Source organism: Ictidomys tridecemlineatus, chromosome 7 (assembly GCF_052094955.1).
Source record: "Ictidomys tridecemlineatus isolate mIctTri1 chromosome 7, mIctTri1.hap1, whole genome shotgun sequence".
In the NCBI taxonomy this organism is placed as follows: domain Eukaryota; kingdom Metazoa; phylum Chordata; class Mammalia; order Rodentia; family Sciuridae; genus Ictidomys; species Ictidomys tridecemlineatus.
Window position 1 is genome coordinate 37319832 of NC_135483.1, and position 25367 is coordinate 37345198.

Here is a 25367-nt window from a genome sequence, read left to right on the forward strand (position 1 = left end):
GCCGTGGTCAGCGGCTATTGATTGGTAGATTCAGTGTGCGATGGCGGTGTTATTCTTACATAACTCCAGGACAGTTACCACAAGGAAGTTTAACACCAGACTATTTAATCTCCCCTCCGATTTCAGCTTGTGTTAATTGACCCATCCCAGGATTACACTTACCATCCTGCCTCTCTTTAGTTTGGTTTAATCTGAAGTAGTTCCCCCAGTATTGCTTTGCCTTTCAGGACTATGACTTTTTTTTTTTTTTTAATAGGACAGGCCATTTATTGTAGAATATTCTTCAATTTGGATTGGTTTGATTTCCTTGTAATTGTTTGCTGGGCTGCAATGTCTGTGTGTTCTCGTCGAAGCACAGGATGCAGTTCTTCTCATTATTGGGAATGTTAACTTTGTTGAGTTAGGTAAGGGGCATCTGCCAGGTTTCTCCACCGTGGTATCACTATTTTACCCTTTGCAATTTATGGGAAGCGATTATTCGGCTATGTAAATATTCTTTTTCTCATCAAGTTATCTGCTACTCTTAACACACATTGTTTCTTGCTTGGATCAATTATTACTATGATGGTTATCAAACAGTGATTTTCTAATTATATTATTCCTTCTATGTTTATTAGATGGCATTGTACTCTGAGGAAACTTTTCTTTTTTTTTTTTTTACTACTATTTATATCAGCAAACATTCATGAAGTCTTACATTATTCTGTGGGTTGTATTACAATCTATATTAGTTGTCTGGGGCTGCTATGACAAAACACCATAGACTGGGTGGCTTAAATGACATACATATATTTCATCATAGTTCTAGAGATAAGAAGTACAAAATCAAGGTGTCAGCAGCGCTGGTTTCTTCCAAGGCCCGGTGGATAGCTATACTCTTCATATATCTTCACCTCATTTTCCTAATATGCATGTCTGTGTCCTAATCTCCACCTCCTATAAGGCCACTGTTGTGTTGGTTTAGGGACTCACACTTGTGATCTCATTTAACCTTAGTTGTTTTCTAAAAGACCCTGTCTCCAGGTACAGTCACATTGAGGGTTAGGGCTTCAACATATGGATTTGACAGGGGCATAGTTCAGTGCACAGCAGACCCCTCCTTCTGAGGAAGCTTAAAAACAATAGTCACACTTAATTTTATTTAGTGAAAAAAATTTTAAAGTCGGGCTGGGGATGTGGCTCAAGCGGTAGCGCGCTCGCCTGGTATGCGTGCGACCCGGGTTCGATCCTCAGCACCACATACCAACAAAGATGTTGTGTCCGCCGAGAACTAAAAAATAAATATTAAAAAAAATTCTCTCTCTCTCTCTCTCTCTCTCTCTCTCTCTCTCTCTCTCTCTCTCTCCTCTCTCTCTCTCCCCTCACTCTCTCTAAAAAAAAAAAAAAAATTTTAAAGTCCATTATTCCCAAAAAGAGGTTTGACACACACATTAAATTTAAGTATGTAACTTGAAATTTTCTAAATCCTAAGATTTTCATGCTAAATCAGGACTTACTGAGCCCATTGAAGTCTCTCTTTCCCCCCCCACCCATCAATTATTTTTTAGGAGGTACATGGTGTATCTCACTTTTCCTTTGGGATAATGTTTTCATCAGCTTCTGCTGCTATGACTGAAAGACCCACACAGAACAATTGTAGTGGAGGAAGAGTTTATTTGGGGGCTCACAGTTTCAGAAGTCTCAATCCGTAGACAACAGGCTCCATTCCTTGGGGTTCAAGGTAAGGTAGAACATAATGGTGGAAAAGTATGGCGGAGGGAAACAACTCACATGATGATCAGAAAGCAGAGAGAGAGAAACTCCACTCTCCAGATACAAAATATATACCCCATTCCACACCCCCAATAGACCACTTCCTCTAGCCACCTACCTCTAGCTACCATTCAATTAATCCCATCAGGGACTAATTCACTGATTAGGTTAAGATCAATTCAGTGATTATACCTAATGATTAGGTCAACCCAATCATTCTCCTCTGAACCGTCTTGCTTGCATTGTCTCACACGTGAGCTTCTGGGGGACACCACATCTAAACCATAATAGATAATTTGGCAGCTGAGTCATGATATCTCCTATTTTCTTCAAAGGAATCATTTTATGATCAGGTGAATAGTGAACAATAAGTGCTTTGAGGATATCAAGAATAAAATGGTTCTGAGGACTGGGATAAAAATCAGGCACAGGCTCAATACCATGTTTTTCCCCTTATCAAGGTTTACCTGGCTGAGTGCCCAATTTGCCACCAAGAGTAAGAGTGGCCAACTCTAAGTCTCTGAAATGGTACCATACTTTGATAGGATCTAGCAGGGTCTCATGGAAGATAGAAGGGGACTTTGGGGGTGATAGCAGATTTTTTACTGTAATGGACACTCGATTAGATTTGCTTTTCCTACCCATCATACCTCTGCTTAGCATCAACCATTAGTGGGCATTCTGTTAAGACATGCATATCCTTCACCAGGCATGGTGACTCATACTTGTAATCCAACTACTCTGGAGGCTGAGGTGGGAGGATCACTTAACTAGAAGTACAAGACAAGCCTGGGCAACAAAGCAAGATCCCATTTTAAAAAACAAAAAATCAAACAAAAAACCCCCCACATTATCAGACATTACATTCTGGATTTTATCTTATCAAAGAAAGAACTCATTTTATTGTGAGACAAGGAAGTTAATATGTTGTTTTCCACATGATTCACTGGTCTTTTTATTTATCAATCTAGAAGTAGCCATGAGTATTATATGCAAATATGGTTTTTTTAATATTTATTTATTTATTTTAGTTTTCGGCAGACACAGCATCTTTGTTTGTATGTGGTGCTGAGGATCGAACCCGGGCCGCACGCATGCCAGGCGAGCGTGCTACCTCTTGAGCCACATCCCCAGCCCAGTGTTGCTTGTTTGTTAAACTGCAAATATATTGCTTTTCTGTGTAACTGAGCTTGTTTTTGTTGCTTACAATGCCAGTCTCTATACTAATACACAGTACTTACCCTTCCTGATCACTCTCCTTCTCAACAATTACCTATCTTATCTTTTTCCTTTAGTTTTATTAGATGCTAGTTTGTAATACTTGATCACAACCAATACCATGATTTTTTTTTATTGGTTGTTCACAACATTACAAAGCTCTTGACCTGATTTTAAAGGCTGATGGTACCTGCATATTTTATTGTTTTTGATCTCAAAGGTAGATGCTCATACATCTTTTCACCTCCAATGACTCCTTTTGTCATTTTTATTTCACATACCCGTGTTTTGATTTTATCACAAAATTGCATTTGCTATCTGTTTCTCCATTAAGTAATTACATATTCTGAGCAGCATGATATGCAGTGTTACAATACTAAATTGATATTATTCTGGTATAAAAGCAAAAAAATCAATGTCTTGGTCTGCTTCATAGCTTTATGGAGGATAAAAGTACATAGCAGACTTGTCAGATTATTGAAAATAATATATAAAACAACCTACTTTTATAGATACTTTGAAACATACTAAATTTTTAAAAATTGGCTCTATAAAATGTAAGATAATTCAAAGACCAATCTTTATAGACATTTTACTATCAAAAATGTTACTCCTCCAAAATAAAATTATAAAGAAATTGTGTATAAGTGTGGGGGTGGTGGTGGTGTTTTTGCCAAGGGCATAGAAAGCATATGTTCCCTTGGATAAAAAAAAATGGCAAACTAAAATAAAATAAGGTGGGAGGAAGCATTCTTTGGCTTATTTTTAATCTAGTCCTAAAGGATTTGCAGCCTGCTAAATCTGGAAAGCAAAACTTTCAGAGTCTGAAATACTTCCAATCTGAACAGAAAAGTCTATCGGAGAACGGTTTTGGATTCTTTATTATTGTATAGGAAAAAAGGGTAGAACAGGTAATCTTAATTCTATCTTGCTCCCAGTTGAAAGTCACTAATATTCACTGAGTTTCCAGAGACTTTTCACTTGGGTTTATTGTCCCTCCTTCTCACCAACATATTTTTGAGTATGTTTAATATCTAGGGGGACTGGTAAGAATAAGAAGATTGAGTTAGACAAATTGAGTTTCAAATCATTATTGAATATTGCATAATAATCTGAATATTGAATAAGTAATAGTCAATGAATATGACAATTTTAACTGCTTCACAATAAGAGCCAGTGTGCTGAACCAATGACTATCCGATGAACTTGTATGTTAGTCAGCTTTATGATCACTGTGACCAAAATACTGGACAAGAAAAGGTTTATTTTGGCTCATGGCTTCAGAGGTTCAGTCCATTGTTAGGCAACTTCATTGCTCTGAGCCCAAGGTGAGGCAGACCATCAGGGAAGAGTGGTTTGGTAGATGAACACTGCTCTGCTCTGCTCTGCCAGGAAGCAGGGGATGGTAAAGGAGGTTCCAGGGGAGATGAACCCTTTTAAGGCACACCCCCAATGACCTACTTCTTCCATGCATGCCCTACCTGCCTATAGTTACCACCTAGCTTGTCCATTCAAACTAGGATGGACTGATTAGGTTTCAGCTCTTGTGATCTAATCATTTCTCCTCCTACATTAATACAGGAGTTTGGGGTGGGGGGAGTGTTTTAGTTACGTGTGCATCCCTGTGACCAAATGACCTGACAAGAACAACTTAAGAGGAAGAAGGATTTGGCTCATGATTTTCAGAGGGTTAGTCCACAGTCTCCATAGCTTTGGACTTGAGGTGAGGCGGAAGGGTACAGCAGAGGAAAGCAGCTCAGGACATGGCAATCAGGAAACAGGGCAAGCTCTGCTCAGTAGGGACAAAATAAACCCCAAAGGCATACCCCTAGTTACCTACTTCCTTTAGCTACACCCTACCTGCCTACAGTTACCACCCAATTCATCTGTATCAGTTGATTAATCCATTGATTATAACTCTGAAAATTCCTATACGGTCTCATATAGGAGCTTTTGGAGGATAGCTCATATCTAAACTATAACAGGGCAAGACCTCATAGCCAAATCTTCATAGTCTGTCCTGGTCCCTCAAAGCAAAACCATAATAGTCTACCCATCTCACAGTGCAAAATGCTCCAAGAGTCCCTATAATCTTAGCAGTTCTAGCATTGTTTAAAAGTCCAAAGCCAAATTCTCCTCTGAGATCAAGGCAAACTCTTTTTGCTGTGAGCACCTTAAAAGTCAAAAGAAGTCAGGCACGGTGGTGCACGCTTGGAATCCCAGCAGCTTGGGAGGCTGAGGCATGAGGAGCGCAAGTTCAAGGCAAGCGTCAGCAACTTAGTGTGTTGAGAGCCACAGCCAAAGGGGCCCCAGCAAACTTCCAGCTGCCAGCAAGCTTCAGACTGCCCCAGCAACATCTAGCTGATTGGCTCCTCTGCGGTGATGTTCATTGGGCTGTTTCCCTGCCCTTCAGACTGCCAGCTGATGATTGGCTCACAGCTGCCCCAGCAACATCTAGCTGATTGGCTCCTCCACGGAGCTGCTCATTGGGTGACTTCTTTGGCTCTGCCCACACAACCCAGCCAATCAGCCTCAAGAGGAGGAGGATTGTGGGAGGTTGAGAGGCTGGTGTGGGAGAGAGAGGCTTGTGGAAGCCGGTGGTGGCAGTTGGGCTCTGAGGGTTTTTCCCTGGAGCTGTTTTGTTTGGCGTTTGTAGTTCTAAAAATAAAGTTAGTTTCTTTTTGACAAGTGGCTCCTGATTTGTGCCAAGCCAGACTTCGGCATTATCTGTTTTTAACTGTTTTGGAATGCCCACAGTGGCAAAATTTTGTAAGCAATGAGCTATAACATCTTTAGTTTTTTCACCGGCATGAAGGGAGCCCATCAAAAATCCAGAAGAAGTATCAACTGTAACATGCAAATATTTTAATTTTCCAAATTCTGGCAAGTGTGTGACGTCCATCTGCCAAATATGGTTAGGCATCAATCCTCTAGGATTGACTCCAAGATTAACTTGTGGTAAAAAGGTCACACAATTTTGACATTGTTTTATTATTTGTCTAGCTTGTTCCTTAGTTATTTTAAAACGCTTTTGTAAAGTATTAGCATTGACATGGAATCTTTCATGAAAATTTATAGCTTCTTCTAGTACAGAGAAAATATGTATGTCACGTGTAGTTTTATCTGCTAAATCATTGCCTAAACTAAGGGCTCCAGGCAATCCTGTATGTGCCCTGATATGTCCTATAAAGAATGGATCTTTTCTGTCCCAGATTAAACTTTGTATAGTGGAAAACAAAGAGAAAACAGTAGAAGAAGGGGAAATTCTACCAGCATCTTCAAGGGATACTATAGCATTAACTATATACTGGCTATCAGAAAATAAATTAAATACAGAATCTTTAAACATCACAAAAGTTTGTAATACTGCCACCACCGGCTTCCACAAGCCTCTCTCTCCCACACCAGCCTCTCAACCTCCCACAATCCTCCTCCTCTTGAGGCTGATTGGCTGGGTTGTGTGGGCAGAGCCAAAGAAGTCACCCAATGAGCAGCTCCGTGGAGGAGCCAATCAGCTAGATGTTGCTGGGGCAGCTGTGAGCCAATCATCAGCTGGCAGTCTGAAGGGCAGGGAAACAGCCCAATGAACATCACCGCAGAGGAGCCAATCAGCTAGATGTTGCTGGGGCAGTCTGAAGCTTGCTGGCAGCTGGAAGTTTGCTGGGGCCCCTTTGGCTGTGGCTCTCAACATTAGTGCAAGTTATATACATCCAATAAATAATGGCACCAAGTAAAAATTTCCATTCAAAAGGGAGGAATAGGGGCATAAAAAGAAGGGACAGAACCAAAACAAGACCAAAACCCAGTTGGGCAAACATTTGATCCTGTAGCTTCAAGTCTTGCATTGGGACACGGTGACAAGATGTGATCTCCAGAGGGCTTTGGTAGCCCTGCCACCTTGACCCTGCTGGTTTCAGCCCATGTGGCCTCTTTAAGCCAGATTTTGTCTGCAGCCAGCAGCTTTCTTCAGCAGATGTTCCATGTCACTGGCATTTCTTTATTCCTACAGCTTTATGTATCACCCTCTCAGGGGCATCCTACAGGGATTCCAACCCTGCTACATTTTGTCTGATTTCCCAGATCTTCCTTTGAAATCTTGCTGGAAGCCTCCATGACTCTCTAACTGCAGCATCCTGCAGTCCTGCAGTACCATGTGAATGAAGCCAAGGTCTGCTGCCAGCTCAAGCTAACTGGATCCCTCACACCATGGCTGCAGAGGCCTTGGAGTTTCTGGGCATCTGGTCATGATAAGACAACTTCCTAGGACTCTCATGCAAGCTGAGAGGTCCCATGGTATCTAAAACAAGTTATTATTATTATATCCTGACCTTGTGATGGTAAACTGCCCCTGAGTTCAATATCCAGTACTAAAAAAAATAAAAAGCAAGTTATATACATCCAATACATAATGTTCTTGAAATTTTCTGAATACCCTTAAAGTCATCTTTACTATTGTCTCTGTGCAAAGTATTAACTTCTTTTTAGTAGTGGTAATCTCTTCACTAACCACAGTTTCTTTGGTCCAAGTTTACATGCACTTTTCTGGCCAAACTGCAAGCTTTCAGAATCTTCCTGTTTTGCTTTCTGCTCCAAATTCTCACAGTAAACCTATCTAAAAGCCAATAGCAATATTCATGCCACCACCTGAATGCTATGCTGCCTTGAATTTTCTCTGCCAGATTAATTAGTCCATCACCTTTAAATTTGGCCTCATGAACATGGGTGAAGTATAGACAAGTTATTTGCAACATTATGTTGTAACTTGAATGGTTTCTAGTCCAATTCCAGTTGACTTCTCTGTCTCTGAAACCTCATGAGCACAGTCCTTACTGTCTGAATTCCTGTTGGCATTCTGGTCTTCTGAGCTCCTACTCAAATCACCCATTTAGCTATGCTTATAAACATTCTAAGACTTCTCCAGCCTCCATCTCCAAAGTTTTCCAAACTCCTCCTGCAAATCAGTACTGAAGGGTTCTAAACCACTTAGTCAGGTTAGTCACAACAATGACTCTACCTACTCTCAGTACCAATCTCTCTGTTAGTCAGCTTTACATTGCTGAGACTAAAATACCTGAGAAGAGCAACTGAGAGAAGGAAAAGTTAATTTTGGCTCATGGTTTCAGAGGTTCAGTCCATGATTGTCTGACTCTGATGCTTTGGGCCCAAGGTGAGGCAGAATATCATGGCCAAAAGGTGTGGCAGCCAGAAAGGGGAAGAGGCTAAAGAGAAGATGAATGCTTCCCCAGGAACATATTCAGTGACCCATTTCTTCCAGCTATGTCCCACCTGGCTAGAGATATTATTCAACCCATTCAAAATAGTTCTTTCAAACTGATTAGGTTACAGCTTTCATGATCTATTTATTGCACCTCCTGCTTTAACACAGAAGTTTTAGGGAACACCTCAGATCCAAACCATAACTTAGTACTGATATGCTCTAACAAGGAATGCAGGCTGTCACTTTTCTCAGCAAGTAAAACCCAGAAAACACAATAAATGCAGGTGCCTACAGAGTATTAAGAAATAGGGTGGGACAATTTTGGTAAAGGAAAGATTTGTATTAATTATGTACTTATACCTGTTGGTGTTTTTCAAAAATACTCTGAAATGCTATGGGCTAAAATCCAGAAGTAATAACATCCAAATGGCAAACTCTTTTCTCAAAGCATACGCATTTCCAAACATTTTAGTATGATGATTTTCAAACTTAGAAAGTTGACTAGAACAATGAACACCTGTATACCCTCCACCTAAATTCAATAATTGTTAATACTTTGCTGCATTTGCTCTACCTCCTTATCCTCTAGGCCTACATATATTTTTATTTGAATCATTTGAAAATGAGTTAAAGACATCATGACACTTCACCACCAAATAATTCAACATACATTTCTTTAGAATAAGAATATTCTCTATGAGAAATAAAGTATTTTTAATAATAGTGGTAGAAATTTTCTAATACAGAGTTAGCAAATTATGGCCCACAGGCCAAATCTGGCCAGCTGACTGATTTTGTAAACAAATCTTTTTTTTTTTTTTAACAGTCATGCCATGGTAAGTGTTGGGAGTCTCCCTGAGAACTCCCCGGGCCTTTCAAACATGGCAGTGGACAAATTGCCAGTAGGCAGCTAGAACTCCCCGGGCCTTGGCCCCTAATGCAACACGGCGGCGGGCAAGTTGCCAGTGGGTGGATAACAAGTTGTTTTGATTATTATAACTAGTAATAATGTGTAGTTCATAATTGCTAAGGGGTTAAGTTAAATGTTCTTACCACAAAAAAAGATGATGAGCATGTGAGGTGATAAATGTAATTAGCTAGATTTGATTATTCCAAAATGATACATATATCAAAATATCATACAGTAACTCAAATACAATTATTTGTCAGTTAAAATTACAATAATTTGAAAAAAATTAAATGTTTAAAATATTTTTTTGTAGTTTTAGATGGACAGCATGCCTTTATCTTATTTTTTTTTTTTAAATGTGGTGCTAAGGATTGAACCCAGTGCCTCGCATGTGCTAGGCAAGCGCTCCACTACTGAGCTACAGCCCCAGTTCTTATAAAAAGTTTTGAAAGTCCAAAGCTCAATACAAAAGTGTAAGGCATCATTATTACTTAGTTTGTATCTATCTAAGCAAGCATGCCTCAGAAACATCTTGGTTATCTCATTCTTTAGGTCTTTACTTCTCAAATTTTAGGATTCATATGAGTCTTATAGTCTGCTTATTAAACTGTGATTCCCAGATCACAGAATCAGTTTCCTGATTCCACATATATACATCTTTTCCATAGACAAATATGGGCCTAGAAGTCAGCTCCAGGTGGTTTTGATTCCTGTGACCTGGAAACCAGACTGAGAAATACTGCTTTGAAATATAAATGATGTTTCCCAAGACACCAATTCAAAACTACAATATTAAAAAAGAACATTTTATTATTAAAAAGGAACTTTTAATGTACTAACAGTTAATATACACTGTAAAACAATTTAAGCCGTATTGAAATATATTGTAAAAAAAAGATAAGGCTCTTTCTTCTCCCCTGATCTTCTAATTTCTTTCTCAGAGGTAAGTTTTGATGATTAGCTTTCCATACTTTTTTCTAAGTCTATGCAAATATATATACTGATTAAGAATGTTGAGCATTTGATATTGTTTCTAAAATACTTTTGCTAGTAAAATAATGGTGAAATAAATATCCTTGTTTACATTTTTTTTGAGCAATAGTGTGAACATACTTTTGGATAGGTTTCTAAAAGTCTGATTGCTAGGCCAAAATATTTGAATACATAGAAAGGAATAAAATAAGATTTCCTCTTCCTCTTCCAACCTCCAGTCATTCTCCTGAGAAATCATTGAGATTCTGTGTTTCCTTATATTAAATGCTTTTATATGTTCATTTTGTTTTGACACAATGTTAATCCATCCTTCAAAAGAACCTGTTTCCCTAACCTATATCTAACTTAATCTTTCTGGTGGCAATCTAATAATAGTGTCTTCAACTGTTTTCAAGTTCTACTGGCAATGGAATCATTGTCCAGATGTTACTTCTAATAATGCTATAAATCAAGGGTGTCCCTCAAAGGTTCTTCAGCAATGATAAGGAGTTTCCTGGAATTTAAATATTTCTGGGAAAAGTCTAGAATAAATAAGATTTTGAGCATAAAATGATTTTTAATTTTTTTAAGTTGTCAATGGACTTTTATTTTACTTATTTATATGCGGGGCTGAGAATCAAACCCAGAGCCTCACACATGCTAGGCAAGAGCTCTACCACTGAGCTACAACCCAGCCCCATAAAATGATTTTTTAAAATTAACTCTAAATCAAACTCACATAATTTTTATATTTAAATCGTGTTTGTATGTTGCTGGACATCAAACCCAGGCTTTTGTGTATTCTATGCAAATACTGTATCACTGAGCTGTACCCCAAGTTCCTATCATTACTACATTTAATTTTTTTTTTGTATTCTTATTATTTCTTCTCACAAATGCTCTACTCCAGCCACACTATACTAGCTACTTTATTGTTAGGTTAAATTCATCTCAAAGTCAGTCACACATTTGAATAAATTTTGGAAAAGAATCTGAGTTACAGACCATGGTTCTGGTCTTAGACCTGACAATAACATTAGATATGTAAAGTTGAGAATGAAAAGGTTGTGTGTGAGGGCGAGGGGAAGAAAGAAAGAGGTCCTTCCCTTTCCCGTCCTCAGGGCAAAATAACACGACAAATTGCTTACTTACCGGTCTGATTTTTTTTTTTTTTTTTGAACTGGGGATTAAACCCAGGGGCGCTTCATCTTTGAGCTATATCCCAGCCCTTTTTGAGACAGGGTGTTGCTAAATTGCTGAGGATCTAGAACCTGCAATTTTCCTGCCTCGGCCTCCCGAGTCGCTGGGGTTACAGGTATGTCCCCCTTCGCACCGGGCAGATTTTACTTTTTAATTTATTAATTTTGGTACTGGTGAGGAGGTGGGACTTTCAGTACCTAATATCTTGTACAATTCGTCACTAGATATTTATACCAAGCTCCAAGGTTCACAGAAAAAAAGAAGATTTTTTTAAAAAGTAGATTTCAGTGCCCCGAATCAATCTAACATAGCCACAAAAGCTGAGCCTTGGGGATGCTGTGCGTGAAGCCACCGTTCTCCGAAGGACCCGCAACCTGCGCAAGGGCAGAGGAGTGGATCCAGCTGCTTCTGCCCCGCGAAGGGTAGAGGCAGGAAAAGCGGCTCCGGCTCACCGGAGCCCTCCAGGAGCCTCCGCAGGAGCCGTGCCTTCAGCAGACAAACTGCCTCTTCTCCCGGCCCTTCTACTGTACTCTCAGTTGGTTTCGCCAGTCCTTGCCAGGTTCGACGCTTTGGTTTTCCTAAACTCGCAACTTGCAGCCTAATGCAACATGAGACAGAAAATTTAAGGACACAGAGAGAAGTTAACGGTCCACTATTAGAACTAGTGGTATCCATAGCAACCGACAGCGGCCGTACGCTTCTAGCCCCACCCCTTCCGTTTGCTATTTGCTTCCGCTTCCGGTCCTAGCGTCCTCCGGCTCTGCCGTAAAGAACTTTGCATTGTGGGAATTCCTTCCTTTCTAGCTCTCCGGCCATCTTGACGGCTGCTCTAGGTGAGTGAGCTCCGCAGTGCCGAGAGTTATCTGGCTTTGGGAACCCTCCCGATTGCCGGTTAAAACCTGGGGTCTTAAATCTCCTGTACTGTCTTCTCTATGTTTCAGGTTGGGGGCCGCCCCGCATCTAAGGCAGGAAGATGGTGGCCGCAAAAAAGACGGTGAGTAAGAAGGGCTGGGGCCTGAAGCCCATTCACGTGGAGACAAGTCTGAGCCGGGCCGCGCAGATCTGAGCGGGGAGGCAGCATGCCCACTGGCTTTGGGAGGGTTCTAAAGGGAACCTGAGAGGCTCTCTGTGGCTTAAAAGGTTTTACTAAGGGGCTCGATTCCAGAAAGTTGGATCTTGTTTTGAGGTGGTTGTAAATGAGGCCTTCACGTTCGTATTCAATGTTTGCTTTGTAGAAAAAGTCCCTGGAGTCGATCAACTCTCGGCTTCAGCTTGTTATGAAAAGTGGAAAATATGTACTGGGGTACAAGCAAACTCTGAAGATGATCAGACAGGGCAAAGCCAAATTGGTCATCCTTGCCAACAACTGTCCAGCTTTGAGGTAATGGAGGGAACTTCAACGTGTCGCCGACTGCAAATTCATCATGAACGAATGTCCAGAAAAGTAATCTGCGTTGCATGAATTTGATTTTATGTACAAGTTTATTTTTCGCAAACAGAATAATTATTGTGGTTGCTGTTTTGATGTTTCGTCCTTACCTTGTGTGCCATCATCATTTGCTTTCTTTGAGGAGAAATGTGTGAAGGGGGGTAAAATCACAGATTGTCAAGTTTGAAGGAAGCACAGATGTATAATTTGTTTCTCCTTATATTTTTTATTCTGCCATTTATCCTTATTTTTTTTAGCTTTGAGATGCTTGAAAGGTGCTTCATTGTATTCGTTGTAGTATAGAAAATCAGGTAAAAAAAGTTTAGGCTGGACAAGTTGGAGGGTCTCATGGAATCACTGAATTCAGTCCTGTGTGTCACTTCTGAGCCCGGATTGATTTTTTTGATTATTTTGAAATCGAACCTAGTAGATATTGTAAATAAGCTAAAGGAATTCGCAGAATATTAGCCATATGATTAATCCCCTACTCTGTATTTTCCATGCTAATGTATAACCTGCTCAGAGATCTTATGTAGATGTCTGGTTATTGGTGGAGCCTAGAGTGTTGGGTTTTATTCCATGTTTTCAAGAGTAGTATGTTTAATTAGAAAGTCTCACCAACATTACAATTAATAAGATAAAGAGTATCTTTTGTCTGTTAGTCACTTGGTATTGATTTGCTTTTTTTTTTTTTTTTTTGGTTCCTACAGGAAATCTGAAATAGAGTACTATGCCATGTTGGCCAAAACTGGTGTCCATCACTACAGTGGCAATAATATTGAACTGGGCACAGCATGTGGAAAATACTACAGAGTATGCACACTGTCTATCATTGATCCAGGTATATTTTTAAATCATAAAATCATTTTTCCTTGTAATATAATACCAGTATTTCTTGTTATGGAAATGTCTTTGGTTCCTGAGTTCAGGTTGTGAGTTTGGCTAAGGGATAATTCTAGTTTTATTTTGCAGAGAATTGATAATAACGTTAATTGGCTTTGTTATAAATCTTTTACTTTGAGACTCTTCAATAAAACACCAAAATAATAATGACTTGGGAACTTGTAAAAAGTGAAACTATAAGGGGGAAATAATCAGATAAAATAGTAAAAAAGTAATCTTTGTTGCCTGAGAATGGACAGGTAAAATTAGATTGAGGGTTGGGGTGAAGTATTATGTTTTGAACCTGTGAATTTTAGATAACTCACAAAATTCTGCGAATATTCTCGCTGTTCTGATTTTTGTAATAATCAGGGCAGGCTAAACATTCGCTATATTAAGACCATGCATGGTGTCCCCAGACCTAGTTCTTTCCCTGGGTCTGGTTTTATAAATGCTGGTGATAAACCCAATCTGATTTACAATATGATCATTTTGTATGACCATATTATGACTATGATCTTGATCTACTTTTTGAAAAATGATAGTACAGCTAGTAGGGTAACTTGCAAATAATCAATACTAAGTTGCAGACTTGTCTAAAAGAACATGTAAACAAAATACAGAAATTTTGTTACTACCAGTTGCCATTAAATGTATTGTAAAATTACTGTTTTTATTTTCTAGGTGATTCTGATATCATTAGAAGCATGCCAGAACAGACTGGTGAAAAGTAAAACGTGTAAAATTTTTCTTTAATAAAACTTGGCAGAGTGTGTTTTAAAAACACTGCATTCATTTTGATTATTTTCTTTGTGTCTTTTAGTTTTTGAAAACTTTCCTGGAGGTAATGTAAAGTAAGGCAGAGGGGGGAGCTGGATGTGACAAGACTTTGGGTAAAGACTTATACAACATAGTTTCCATTTTCTTGTTTTTCTAAAGGGAAAGCATTGAGTATCCCTTACCTGAAAAGCAGAAGACCAGAAATGTTTTGCAGATTTTGAAATATTTGCATATACATAATGAAATCTCAGAATGGGACCTGAGTCAACACAAAATTCATTTGTGAATTATATACAGCATTTTTTAAAAAATATTTTTAGTTGTAAGTGAGCACAAATACCTTTATTTTGTTTAGTTTTATTTATGTGGTGCTGGGGATTGAACCAGTGCCTTATGCATGCTAGGCAAACATTGTACCACTGAGCCACAAAACTCCAACATGTATACAGTATATTTAATAATTTTATGCATGAAACATTTTGAGGTCATGGATATTCTACTTATGTCAGTTCTCAGAAAATTTCAGATCGAGGGTTTTCATATGCTAGGTTTTTAAGAGACTTAATTTTCATAATTCTAGTCTGAGGATATATTTGCATTTTTATATTTGAATGTGTTTGAGATGCTTTGAGGTTAAACAGCTAGAAGTACAATTTATCAAATCTGAGTAGTAAGAGTTAAGAGTTAAATCTGAGTTTTAAGAGACTTAATTTTCATAATTCTAGTCTGAGGATATATTTGCATTTTTATATTTGAATGTGTTTGAGATGCTTTGAGGTTAAACAGCTAGAAGTACAATTTATCAAATCTGAGTAGTAAGAGTTAAGCGAAATGTTTCCCCATCTAGAGTTTTTCATAGGCTGAGAAAATTACTATTGAACTTTAATGAAGAAATATATGTGGATGACTTAAGAATAAGCCCAGATCTTCAGTAAGTTTTGTCAAATTGCTGGGATGAGTTTTGTAACATTTAGTCCTAAAAGACATGAAGTATGTTTGGTGTTGAGATTTTGGGGAAAATGTATACCATATATCTCATAGAACCCCTTTCCCACATATATTAATGTACTTTGGAACATTAAGAGGAATTAATATGGGGAAAAATAATAGGAAAAGAGGATGCCTTACATTTACAGTCAGCTATTTACTGAACTTAGAGTCAGGGCTATCTCTTAATAGGTATATAATAGCATTTCGTTATATATTGTGTCATTCCCCTTGGGTTTATTTTAAGGTAACATCTCCTGATCTTGGGTTTATTTTAAGGTAACATCTGACCTCTTAAATCAGAGGTTGTAGATACACTTTTGGAGAGAAGCTATTACTAATACTAGAGTGGTTGTTACATTTTGGGAGCATACTGATGTTTGACAATGCAGTTCTTTGGGAGAGCTGAGGATACTGAAACTATTTTTTATTTCTGGTTTCCATTTCATTGAAACATAACCACCAAATATCGCGTCCACCTTTTTAGATTAGCGTATCTTATTAAGAGCCATTGGGTTATTTTAAATGGTATAAGGTGTTCATGTTTACATCAGAGACTGGTATTCTTAAAATGTTTGAAATCTTTGTCTTTGATAAGAATTGCTTGGTCTGACTACCATAGTTCAAAATTTTGCCTCTTGGTTAAGGAAGTATATGTTTCTTACATTTGCTTTGTTAATTTTTCCCACTAATGAAAGTTCCACCCTATTGAGTTTAAAAAATTTTTAGATTATTTTCCCCTCTAGTTTAACTGTTCCAATTTACTTTAAAAAATGTGGGAATCTGGGGGGCTGGGGTTGTGGCTCAGTGGTCGAGCGCTTGCCTCGAACGTGTGAGGCACTGAGTTCGATTCTCAGCACCACATATAAATAAAAAAGATCCATCAACAACTAAAATGAGTAAATAAAATATTTAAAAATGTGAGTTCCAGTCTACTATCTTTGCAGTGTTTTTATGATACAACTTCTTGGCTGTGCAATCTTTCTGCAAAAGTTTAAATAGGAAACATTTCCTGGCCTGAGATAAAGTGCCATTAAACTGCTGCTGGAGAAAATGCCATTAGGACCGTCTAAAGTGGCATTTTCTTCTTTGATTGCAATAAAAATAATGTGTTTGCCTCTAAAACAAGAGGAACTACAGAAAATCCCAGCCAGTTGAATTTACTTCATACCTCTACTGTTAGGAAGAGATAGCTGTCCCAATGAAGAGGTTGGTTGTTGTGAAGTGTAACAACTGGAATTGGTACAGGATGGTGGCAGAAGCAAAAGGTTATATTTTAGGTTGGTCATGAATGCATGACCAGCTGGGTAATCTGGAAGATGATCATCTGGAGTTTTTGGTCTGCTGTCACATCTGTAACTACCAGCTCCCATTCTGCATTTCTGGGCCTACCTGTACTTACTCTGAGGATAAGTTCATCATCATCTTTCAGTCTAGATTAGGTGCCTCTGAGTTACCTTAAAACCTATTTTATGGCATTAATATCTGCCTCTCATTAAGCTAAGGTCTTGAAGACAGTCTCAATTTTGTCACCAAAAACTATTCGAGTGAATAATATTTTCTAGTGCTTCAACAATGACATTAAGCTTATGACTGACCAGAATTTTATCTTCATCTAACTGATGGTACTTTTTCAGTAATTTTGTGCATTTATTGTTAAATTCACTGCCTCCTATCTTGTTCAGAAGATAGTGTAGGGGAGGGAACTACCAAAAAACAAAAGCAGAAACAATTCTCACTCGGCATACACTTACCATCTCTGGGTCAATACTGTTGGCTGCTGAAGAATAAAAACATAATAGTTAATACTGAGCATTTGAAAGGTTTGGGTCCTTTTACTAAATGTATATATAATTGATCCTTTGATAACACATGACAGTACTGTTATTTCCATTTTAACAGATGAAATTAAGACAGGTGATAAATGGTGAAAGTGGAATGCAAAACACTTCATGTAAAAGTGGCAAAAACAACAAATATTTTATATTTTAGGCATTCCCTAAGTTAAATATCTTGGATTAATCACATTTTGATGCTTTGGTTGGAAGCCTTTGTTTTCCATGAAACTGCCTCCTCTCCACACCAAGTTGTAGAAATATTTAATAGCTTAAAAGAGGAATTGTAGTCTTTAGCCACTAGAGGGAGCTTGAACACAACAGAATGTAAAGTCTAACTGGGCAAACTAAGCAGTGCCTGAATTGGTTATATATCAAAATTAATGTGAATACAAATCAATACAGCTTCCTAATGAAAACGTCTACATTTAGGGTTAAATGGGTTTTTCAGATAAGGTTGAGGCCTTAAGAGATGTTCTTCCCATTCTGCCACACTGCCTTTTGGGAGCTTATTCTGATGTAAACACTTGTCTTGAGATACTTCAGTATAGGCTTAATCAAGATGTTTTGTTTATAAGGCATCATTTGGACTCTTATTAAAGTACAGTGGCTTCCTTGGGGGAAGTTGACTTTTTTTTAAAAGCTTTTTTTTTTTTTAACACAATACCTTTATTTTGTTTATTTATTTTTATGTGGTGTTGAGGACCAAACCCAGGGCCTCACGCATGCTAGGCTAGTGCTCTACCGCTGAGCCACAGCCTCAGCCTGAAAGTTGACTTTTTGTCTTAGTTTCTTGTTCAGTTTATCTTCCTAAGCTGTCATAGTTGAAGTCCTTTTGGACTATTCTCACTTCCTTATTTTCCTCATTAGATGTATGTCACTCTGGAATATTTTCTGTACTTAAATATACATGTTAGTGTATTATATCAGTTCCCCTTCTGATAATGTTTAGGTTTTTGCTAGTATGTTGCTTTTACAAACTCTAGTAGCATTCTTGTACAGATCTCCTTGTGTGTATGTACTAAAATCATTGAGTAATATACCTGTAAGTCCTGCTACAGTTACAGGGTTGCCTGCATCTTCAGTTTCATTTAGCGAAGGCAGATTTATTCTGCAAAGAGACTGCCAATTTGCACTCTTCCTAGCAGTGTATAAAAGTCTTATAGTTCCACATCCTTAAGAATACTTGAATACTTGACAAACTTTCATTTTTGCCACTAGTGGAGTAAAAAAAAAAATGTTTTTATTTTACCCTGCATTTCCTAATCACTGAGATCAAACTTTTTTTTAAATGTGCATAATGGGTCATTTTCATGTATACATATCTTGCATTTAAAATTAAGAATTTGGGGGGTTGGGGCTGTAGCTCAGTGGTAGAGTGCTTGCCTTGCAAGTGTGAGGCCCTGGGTTTGATCCTCAGCACCACATAAAAATAAATAAAGACATTGTGTTCATCTACAACTTTAAATATTTTTTAAAAAAATTAAGAATTTTGCACAGGATGCTATTCTCTGATAAATTTTAATATTGTATAAAAAATTCAACTTGTTACACAAGTACATATGTCCTATTATTTTGTGCATACATCCATATACATATATCAAGGTAAAGTCCAATACAAAAAATTAGCATTTCCTATGGCCAGTATTCTAAGAAGTAAGACTGCAAAATATTTTGTAGTCGATGAGATTGCAACACTAAGGCAGGATGAGGCAGAAGCAAATTATATCCACAGAACATTACAAAATACCTTGCATAGCTTATTTATTCTTACGGTAAACTCATCTTAAAATTCTGAAATTTCCCCCCCTAAATAAATTTATACAAGTTGGCATTTTATTTTCTTTGTATAGTAAACCAGCTTCCTCTGAACTGGTTGTGTTTTACTTCCCAACATTATAGACCTAATAGCCTGAGCTTTGGGGCTCTGTGCTGCTTCCATTGCAATTCTTGATACAGTGACATAAGGATGTGTGGAGTGTTTCTAGTCTTCATCTGTATCTCAGGCGATTTTCCAAGGCTTCCATTCTCTGTGTCATTTCTTCTAGTAAATCTCAAATTAAGGAAGAGGGATCTGAATTGTATATTTTCATTGACATTCTAATACAACTTGATCTATCTAAATAAAATTTTGTCCTGAAATATAAAAGGCTTTAAGCTTAAAAAAAAAAGAATTCTTGTCAAGTATTTTAAAACCCTTTTTTAAGTTTAAGAAACTCATTTAACACACTTTCAAGACAAATATAGTTCAAGTTAAGTTCATTTCTAAAGACATAGCCATCCCACTGTTATATGTAATCATCACATACACACACACAAATCAAGAAATAGTTTAATTTTTTTAAACTGATTCAGATTTTTAATGGCATTCATACCCCTGTTGCTTGTAAAAGAGTTTGCTATATCACACCTCTGGGAACCAGAGATGATAATGTTGGAGAAGAATATGAAAGATTAGGACTTGAAAAGTAAAATATAAAGTCAGAAGAGAAGAGAGGGAGTTTTCACCCATGATACAAGGTAAGGCTAAAGGTAGCTTCCTGGAGGAATTTGATCTGTGCTCTTTTTATTCTTTTTATTCATAACTTTATTTTTATTTTTATTCATAACTTTAGTCTCTTGGGAAGTAGACCTTCAGAAGTGGGGTAGAAAGAGAGAAGAGGCATTAAATCAAGTGTCTTCCCAGTAAGCTCCTTAATGTCCTTTACCTGCCCTTTTGGCAGAATGGGAACCCAGGTTCATCATCTATGTTAACTACTGTCAAAAAGATTGTTCTGTTTTACTTAGGGGAGCCTGTGTGCAGCTTTTAGAAGGAGAATTGCTATGTGCTATTGTTTCTTATTATACAAGCCCCTTGGCCCAGAGGTAGTTCAGAATTAAACCATTTCCCTGTAGGCTAGTTGATGCACACTGAGATACGTATCAGCCAGCTTTAGTAAGCTTACTGTAATTTTAAGTTCAGAGCAGTTGGCAGTGTGATCAATGTGTAAAAAGCACCAAATCCTCATTTATCTATTATCCCAAAGCATTCCTTTTATTTATAATATTGTTTTAATGAATCATTGGATCTTACTGTTCCCTTGGTAGAATGTTTCATCTTCTAGAGTGCTGATATAAAGATATCTGCTGCCAAAAAAATGAGAAGGAAAAAAAGCCCAATAAAAGAGAAATCCTTTAGAAACTACACATTGAATCCAAATGTGGCTGCTGTGCAGTTTATGGCCAAAGAAAAGGTTGGGGGTTTAAACTGAGTTTGAAACCTCTTAAGTCTACCACATTCTCTACCTAGAGACACTGTACCTTTGATGCACTTCAGATCCAGTACATATCGTCCTAACCAAGAGGGAATTAAGTCCTTTATTTTATTTCCTTACATATTGCCTGGTTGACTGGCATTTCTGCTAATCCTCCTAGGACAGCAGATGGCAACTAAATGCCTGACACTAAATGCCTGACACTAAATGCCTGACACTTGCCACTAAGCCTGGCTTGACCCTGTGTTGGCATGGCAATCTGCTTTTTTTTTTTTTTTTTAAGAAAAAGCTTTTCCTGGAGCTCACTATCCTCAACTTCCTGGGAATAATTTCACCTGATAAAAGCCATATAGAGCATTTGTGAGTTTTGGTAATATTCTTTGCATTCCATATGCAGCATAACACTAGAAAAGGATATAGCGCTGTGTTAATTTTTTTACTTCTTCATTTGCGAGGTTCTGGAACATTATGAGGTTTTCACATTTGCATTGATCGTGTTTTTCTTCCAGAGGGCTTCCTGAGAAAGCAGATGGAAAGTGTTCACCTCTGTCATCCACCAAACGTCCAGACACATAATAATAGGATTGAATCATCATATAGAGAAAACCATAGTGAAAGAAATGTTCCACTTTTTCCACACAGTCAGATCCAGTGAAGGAAATACCAGGAAAGGACTATATATGCTTCTAGCACTGAAACAGGCCTTAATTGTGGATTAGGGGACAGACTACTATTTCTCTTCTTTTTTTTTTTTTTGTTCTCATTCTATTTAAGTTCTCTTTTCCTCCTTCCTATTTCCTTTAAGCCAAGTTTTTTGGCAAGTTGCAATGCTGTTATAAAATTATAGTAACTATTTTACTTGGAATTACCTGAAGATTGTGTTGAGTGGAAAAGTTTTTGAGTAGACCGTGAAAGATGGTCTTCTTCAAATAGATATCTATGTTGCACTGCAAAATTAGAACAGGAAAGTAGGTCTTGGATATTTATGGTGACTGGCTCAGATTCTGTAAAGAGAAAGAAAACTGAAGTCAAACCTGCTTAACACCACTGTGGTCTAAAGTAGCCAGCAGCACGATATGGTGCTTGCTATTCCTGCCACCTAGTACAGAGCTTTACTTTGATTTACTGAGGCAAAAAGTCTATTAGCAGAGCTACTAGTTACCAAATTACAAACTTGAAGTATAAATTTCCTTGTTACAGGAAAAAAGGCCTCAGTTAACATAATTTAAATCTGCCTTACTTTCATTATTTTATAACTTTTATTGGGAGAGAAACCATGGCAGAAACACCCACCAGAGATTCTGAAAACATTGTTTTAAAAAATTACCTGTTGGCTGGTGGACCCTCTTTGGCAGTTCCCCTGCTGGGGAGTCCTGTCTTCCATCAGAGTCTTCTAGAGCTGAGTGGAAAGAGGTGACCAGAAGGGATAACAGTTTTCCATACCCATGCATGTGCTTGAGGAAGCTAGTCTCAGACCAACTCCTTACCTCCTGCCATAACTCAGGTTTGGTTTGGTTTGTTTTTATGGTAATACCAAACTCTCAGAAAAGCAGTTGTTTACTGTTATAATCGATGACCATTTTAGGGCAGTTATAAGAGAAGCCTTCTCCCCTTAGGTACAGCTTCTAAAGAATGATCCCCCACATCCTCCCCCAAAATGAAAAACATATCTAGAGTGAAGGGTAGAAAAATGGTTAAATTTGTTGAATCAATTTGAAATGCCAGCAATCCAACTCGAGCGAGGCATTTCAACATGAACAAAATGGCCAAGAGGCAACGTATGATCTACTCACAGGAATCTGAAATACCTTCCCTCCCTGGTCCCCCTTTATCTCAGAGTTTTCCTTTAGAGGAATAAGACACATCACTTAGATTGGATTTTAGAGGTGATTGTACCTGGGGCATGAGTAGGAAGAAAAATGGACAGAACTTCCGTGTACAAGCCTACTTGGCACAATTAGTGGATTGTGGAAAAACATTTAGAATTCAAAATTTGAATTCTAAAGGGCAGTCTAATACACATGAGTTGTCCATGAAGAAAGGCATTTTTTAAATTTCCAACAGTGAGCTTGCAAGGATAACCATCCCTTTCCACTCCAAATTACAGGCATATTTTGAAATTGCACCTCTTCCCTCCTGGTTTATATAATGATTGTTTCCTGCTACACGATCACTTTTCTAGGGCTTTGGTGAGGATTAAGTAGGCTAGCACCTCCTACTATTTATCACACCGCTCTGCATAGAGCAAGTGCTCAAGCTGTGGTAGTTATCAGTTTTGTCTTTCCCTCTCTTCTGTTCCCTTTTTTATGATTGCTGATTCTAAGTACCACTGGCCCTGACCACCAGGAGGCACTTTTTTGATTATGCTGAAAGAATGGGTTGAGATTCCTCCTTTGATTGTTCATACTGGTCTTTCCTAGATGCTGCTATAGTACCTTCACAGATGCCTTTCTTTAGCTTTTCACTTATCTCGCCCATTGAACTGAAGTCTTCTGCGTAGAAGAGATGCTTGTCAGTAGGCTCAGAGGCAATCTCCTGTAGTTCTTCCTCAATGGCTTTTCCAACCCCAACAGCATACATAGTGATACCTAGGGAGCAAAACAGGTAAGAACAAGGCAGTTAGGGATTTGCTTCCCTGCTCTGGAAGTTATGTGTACTACATCCAAAGTCAGCTAGATATTAAGTGATGTGATTGAGGGAGGGGTTCTTTGTATTTTCCCTCCATTTTGCTTTGGCCCTATGAACAAAAGAGAGGGACCCTAAAGAGAAGTGAGGGATCTGGGAAAGGTTGGGTACCCAACATGTTGCACAGCTTCAGGGAGAGTTATTTAACAAATCTGCAATTTTTCCCTGAATTAGTCTTCTGAATAAGTAGAAAAGAACATCTATCTTATGGCTTACTAAAATGGGGATCTCTTCTGGAAGAATTTTAAGAAGCAGGACAATTTATGATATTATAACCAAGATGAACCTTCAATAATCTAGGATCAAGTGAAACTGCCTTCTGCCTGTTTTTTTTTAGGAGGACACAATCTTATGAGGAGATGGTAAGCTGAGGAGGAGAATCTGCAGATCACTGGAAATCCCCAGTCAAGAGAACAAACCTAAATGTCAACATTAGATTTCTTTTTTTGTTTGTTTGTTTTTTGGAACTTTACCACTGAGCTACATCCATAGCCATTTTTATTTTTGGTTTTGAGAAAGAGTCTAAGTTACTAAGTCTGGGCTCAAAGTTGCAATGCTGCCTCAGCCTCCCAAGTTGCTGGGATTACATGCATGTGCCTGACTCAACATTAGATTTCAAAAGGGGTATGAATTTTCTCCAAAAGCTTTTCTAAATCAGATTAATCATTCTTCCCCCTTCCCTTGTATACTGTTCATTTGGAAGTAAAATGCAATAAGAATTAAGCTCTCCTTGTTATCCAACAGTTTGCAGAACTGATATCTTTTTTTTTATTAAGTTGTAGATGAACGTGATACCTTCATTTTATTTATTCTTTCTTTTTTCTTTCTTTCTTTTTTTTTTTTAACATGCTGAGAATCAAACCCAGTGCCTTACACATGTTAGGCAAATGCTCTACCACTGAGCCACATCACTAGTCCAGCACTGATAATTTATTCTGGCCAATTCATTAGACAACATTTCTTAAATGCACATAAAAGGGGCCTTAAATTCAAGGGCTGAGAGTTGTGACTTGTTCTAAGTCTGTGTAAGTTCAACAGCCAAGGTCAGCATATTTGTCTAAGAGCCTAATGACTTTACATACAACTTCCTAAAAAGGGTAACTATTTTAGAATTATGTTAACTATATATAGAAATAATTAAATTCATGTGAGGATGTCACTTCCAATAAACCTTGTTTGAAGAACCATACATCTCCTACCACCCACCTTTGGGTAATGTGTGGAAATTTGTGGGGCAAGTGTAAGATAAATTTCAGTGAGTCAAGTGAAAGGGCTAACCTTTGTTCCTGGAGACGAAAATGCTTTCCCCAATGCTTTTTTAAGAACACAGGCTCTAGAGGAGTAGATGGGTTAGACATTAATTCTGGCAATCTAGTCTAATGTGAACAGCCAGTTTTACAGTCCACCCAGCTGATTCAGAGCTGGACACTTTTTCTGGCTCCCACTCTCTTAGGCAAGGAAGCAAGGAGCAGACTTACAGTAAGCAATGTCAATAAAATAGCCTCCTTCACAAAGAGAGTGGTTGAGGTCAGTGTGAACCAGCCTTTCTGTAGGAGGAATGGAGCTCACCAGTGGGGCTGGGAGTACTTTCAATACTGAGCATTTGTCATGCATCTTCTGCATGCCCAGTCCGATCTAGGCACTGCGCCCATAAAGTCTTGGGTGAGGCAGTGTTCTGTGCATCCCATTTGTCCCATTAGAGGATCTGTTGTGTCCTCAGCGAGTACTTACAGGAGGTGGCTTGCAAGCACCCTGCTTCACAACCTCAAGTTTCCTCATCTCCCCTGAGGAATCCACACCCTTCACTATAAACTGTCTCTACCAGTCATCCCAGCTTCTGGTTGTCTTTTGCCAAGGGCCACACTCTTCTACACTTCACATCCACACTGAAGAAACACTCAAATCCCTGCCTGCATGCTACAGGAAGTCAGGAAAACCTCAAGAGGAGATGAGCTTTACTGCACAAAAAGAACTTAGTCATCATCCTTCCTAGCATTTTGATTTTCTCAAAAGCTAACTTTCTCTTCCTGCAAACACAAAAATGTTCTCTATCTTAAGGTGATCATAGTTTCAGAGCACTGGTATTTTTAAAAAAATGTATGAAGATGAACGTATTTTTTAACAAGCTCTTTAAGTGATTCTAAAGCAGCATTACCAGTGTTTGGGCACTGTTGTATGTCTGTCTGTGGTTACATAGCAAGTACAGGGGTGAGTCTATCCACTGGAAGTCACACACTGGGTAGTA

The 25367-nt window shown here is 38.2% G+C and overlaps 2 protein-coding genes and 1 non-coding gene across 4 annotated transcripts in view; 2 read left to right on the forward strand and 1 right to left on the reverse strand.

The window, feature by feature from the left end:
* Nucleotides 1-11998: 11998 nt before the first annotated feature.
* LOC106144727 (large ribosomal subunit protein eL30) lies at nt 11999-14367 on the forward strand. The gene is made up of 5 exons (XM_078016888.1): nt 11999-12103; nt 12212-12264; nt 12506-12651; nt 13410-13540; nt 14266-14367. The coding sequence occupies exons 2-5, from the start codon at nt 12244-12246 to the stop codon at nt 14313-14315; spliced, it is 348 nt and encodes a 115-aa protein (XP_077873014.1). The 5' UTR covers nt 11999-12103; nt 12212-12243; the 3' UTR covers nt 14316-14367.
* Matn2 (matrilin 2) overlaps nt 13713-25367 on the reverse strand; it is a 141161-nt gene continuing 129506 nt past the window's right edge. Inside the window, exons 15-19 of one of the 2 annotated variants that reach the window (XM_005316315.4) lie at nt 22873-23025; nt 21765-21836; nt 21307-21384; nt 20856-20954; nt 13713-19230 (exon numbers count right to left, since the gene is read on the reverse strand). In XM_005316315.4, coding sequence (XP_005316372.2) covers nt 19175-19230; nt 20856-20954; nt 21307-21384; nt 21765-21836; nt 22873-23025 — 458 coding nt within the window. In that variant the 3' untranslated portion in view covers nt 13713-19174. Of the gene's footprint in view, nt 19231-20855; nt 20955-21306; nt 21442-21764; nt 21837-22872; nt 23026-25367 lie in introns of both variants that reach the window. The other variant, XM_005316314.5, reaches the window with a different exon arrangement.
* LOC144365732 (small nucleolar RNA SNORA72) lies at nt 13914-14047 on the forward strand. The gene has a single exon (XR_013424516.1). It is a non-coding gene; the product is annotated as a small nucleolar RNA SNORA72 (small nucleolar RNA).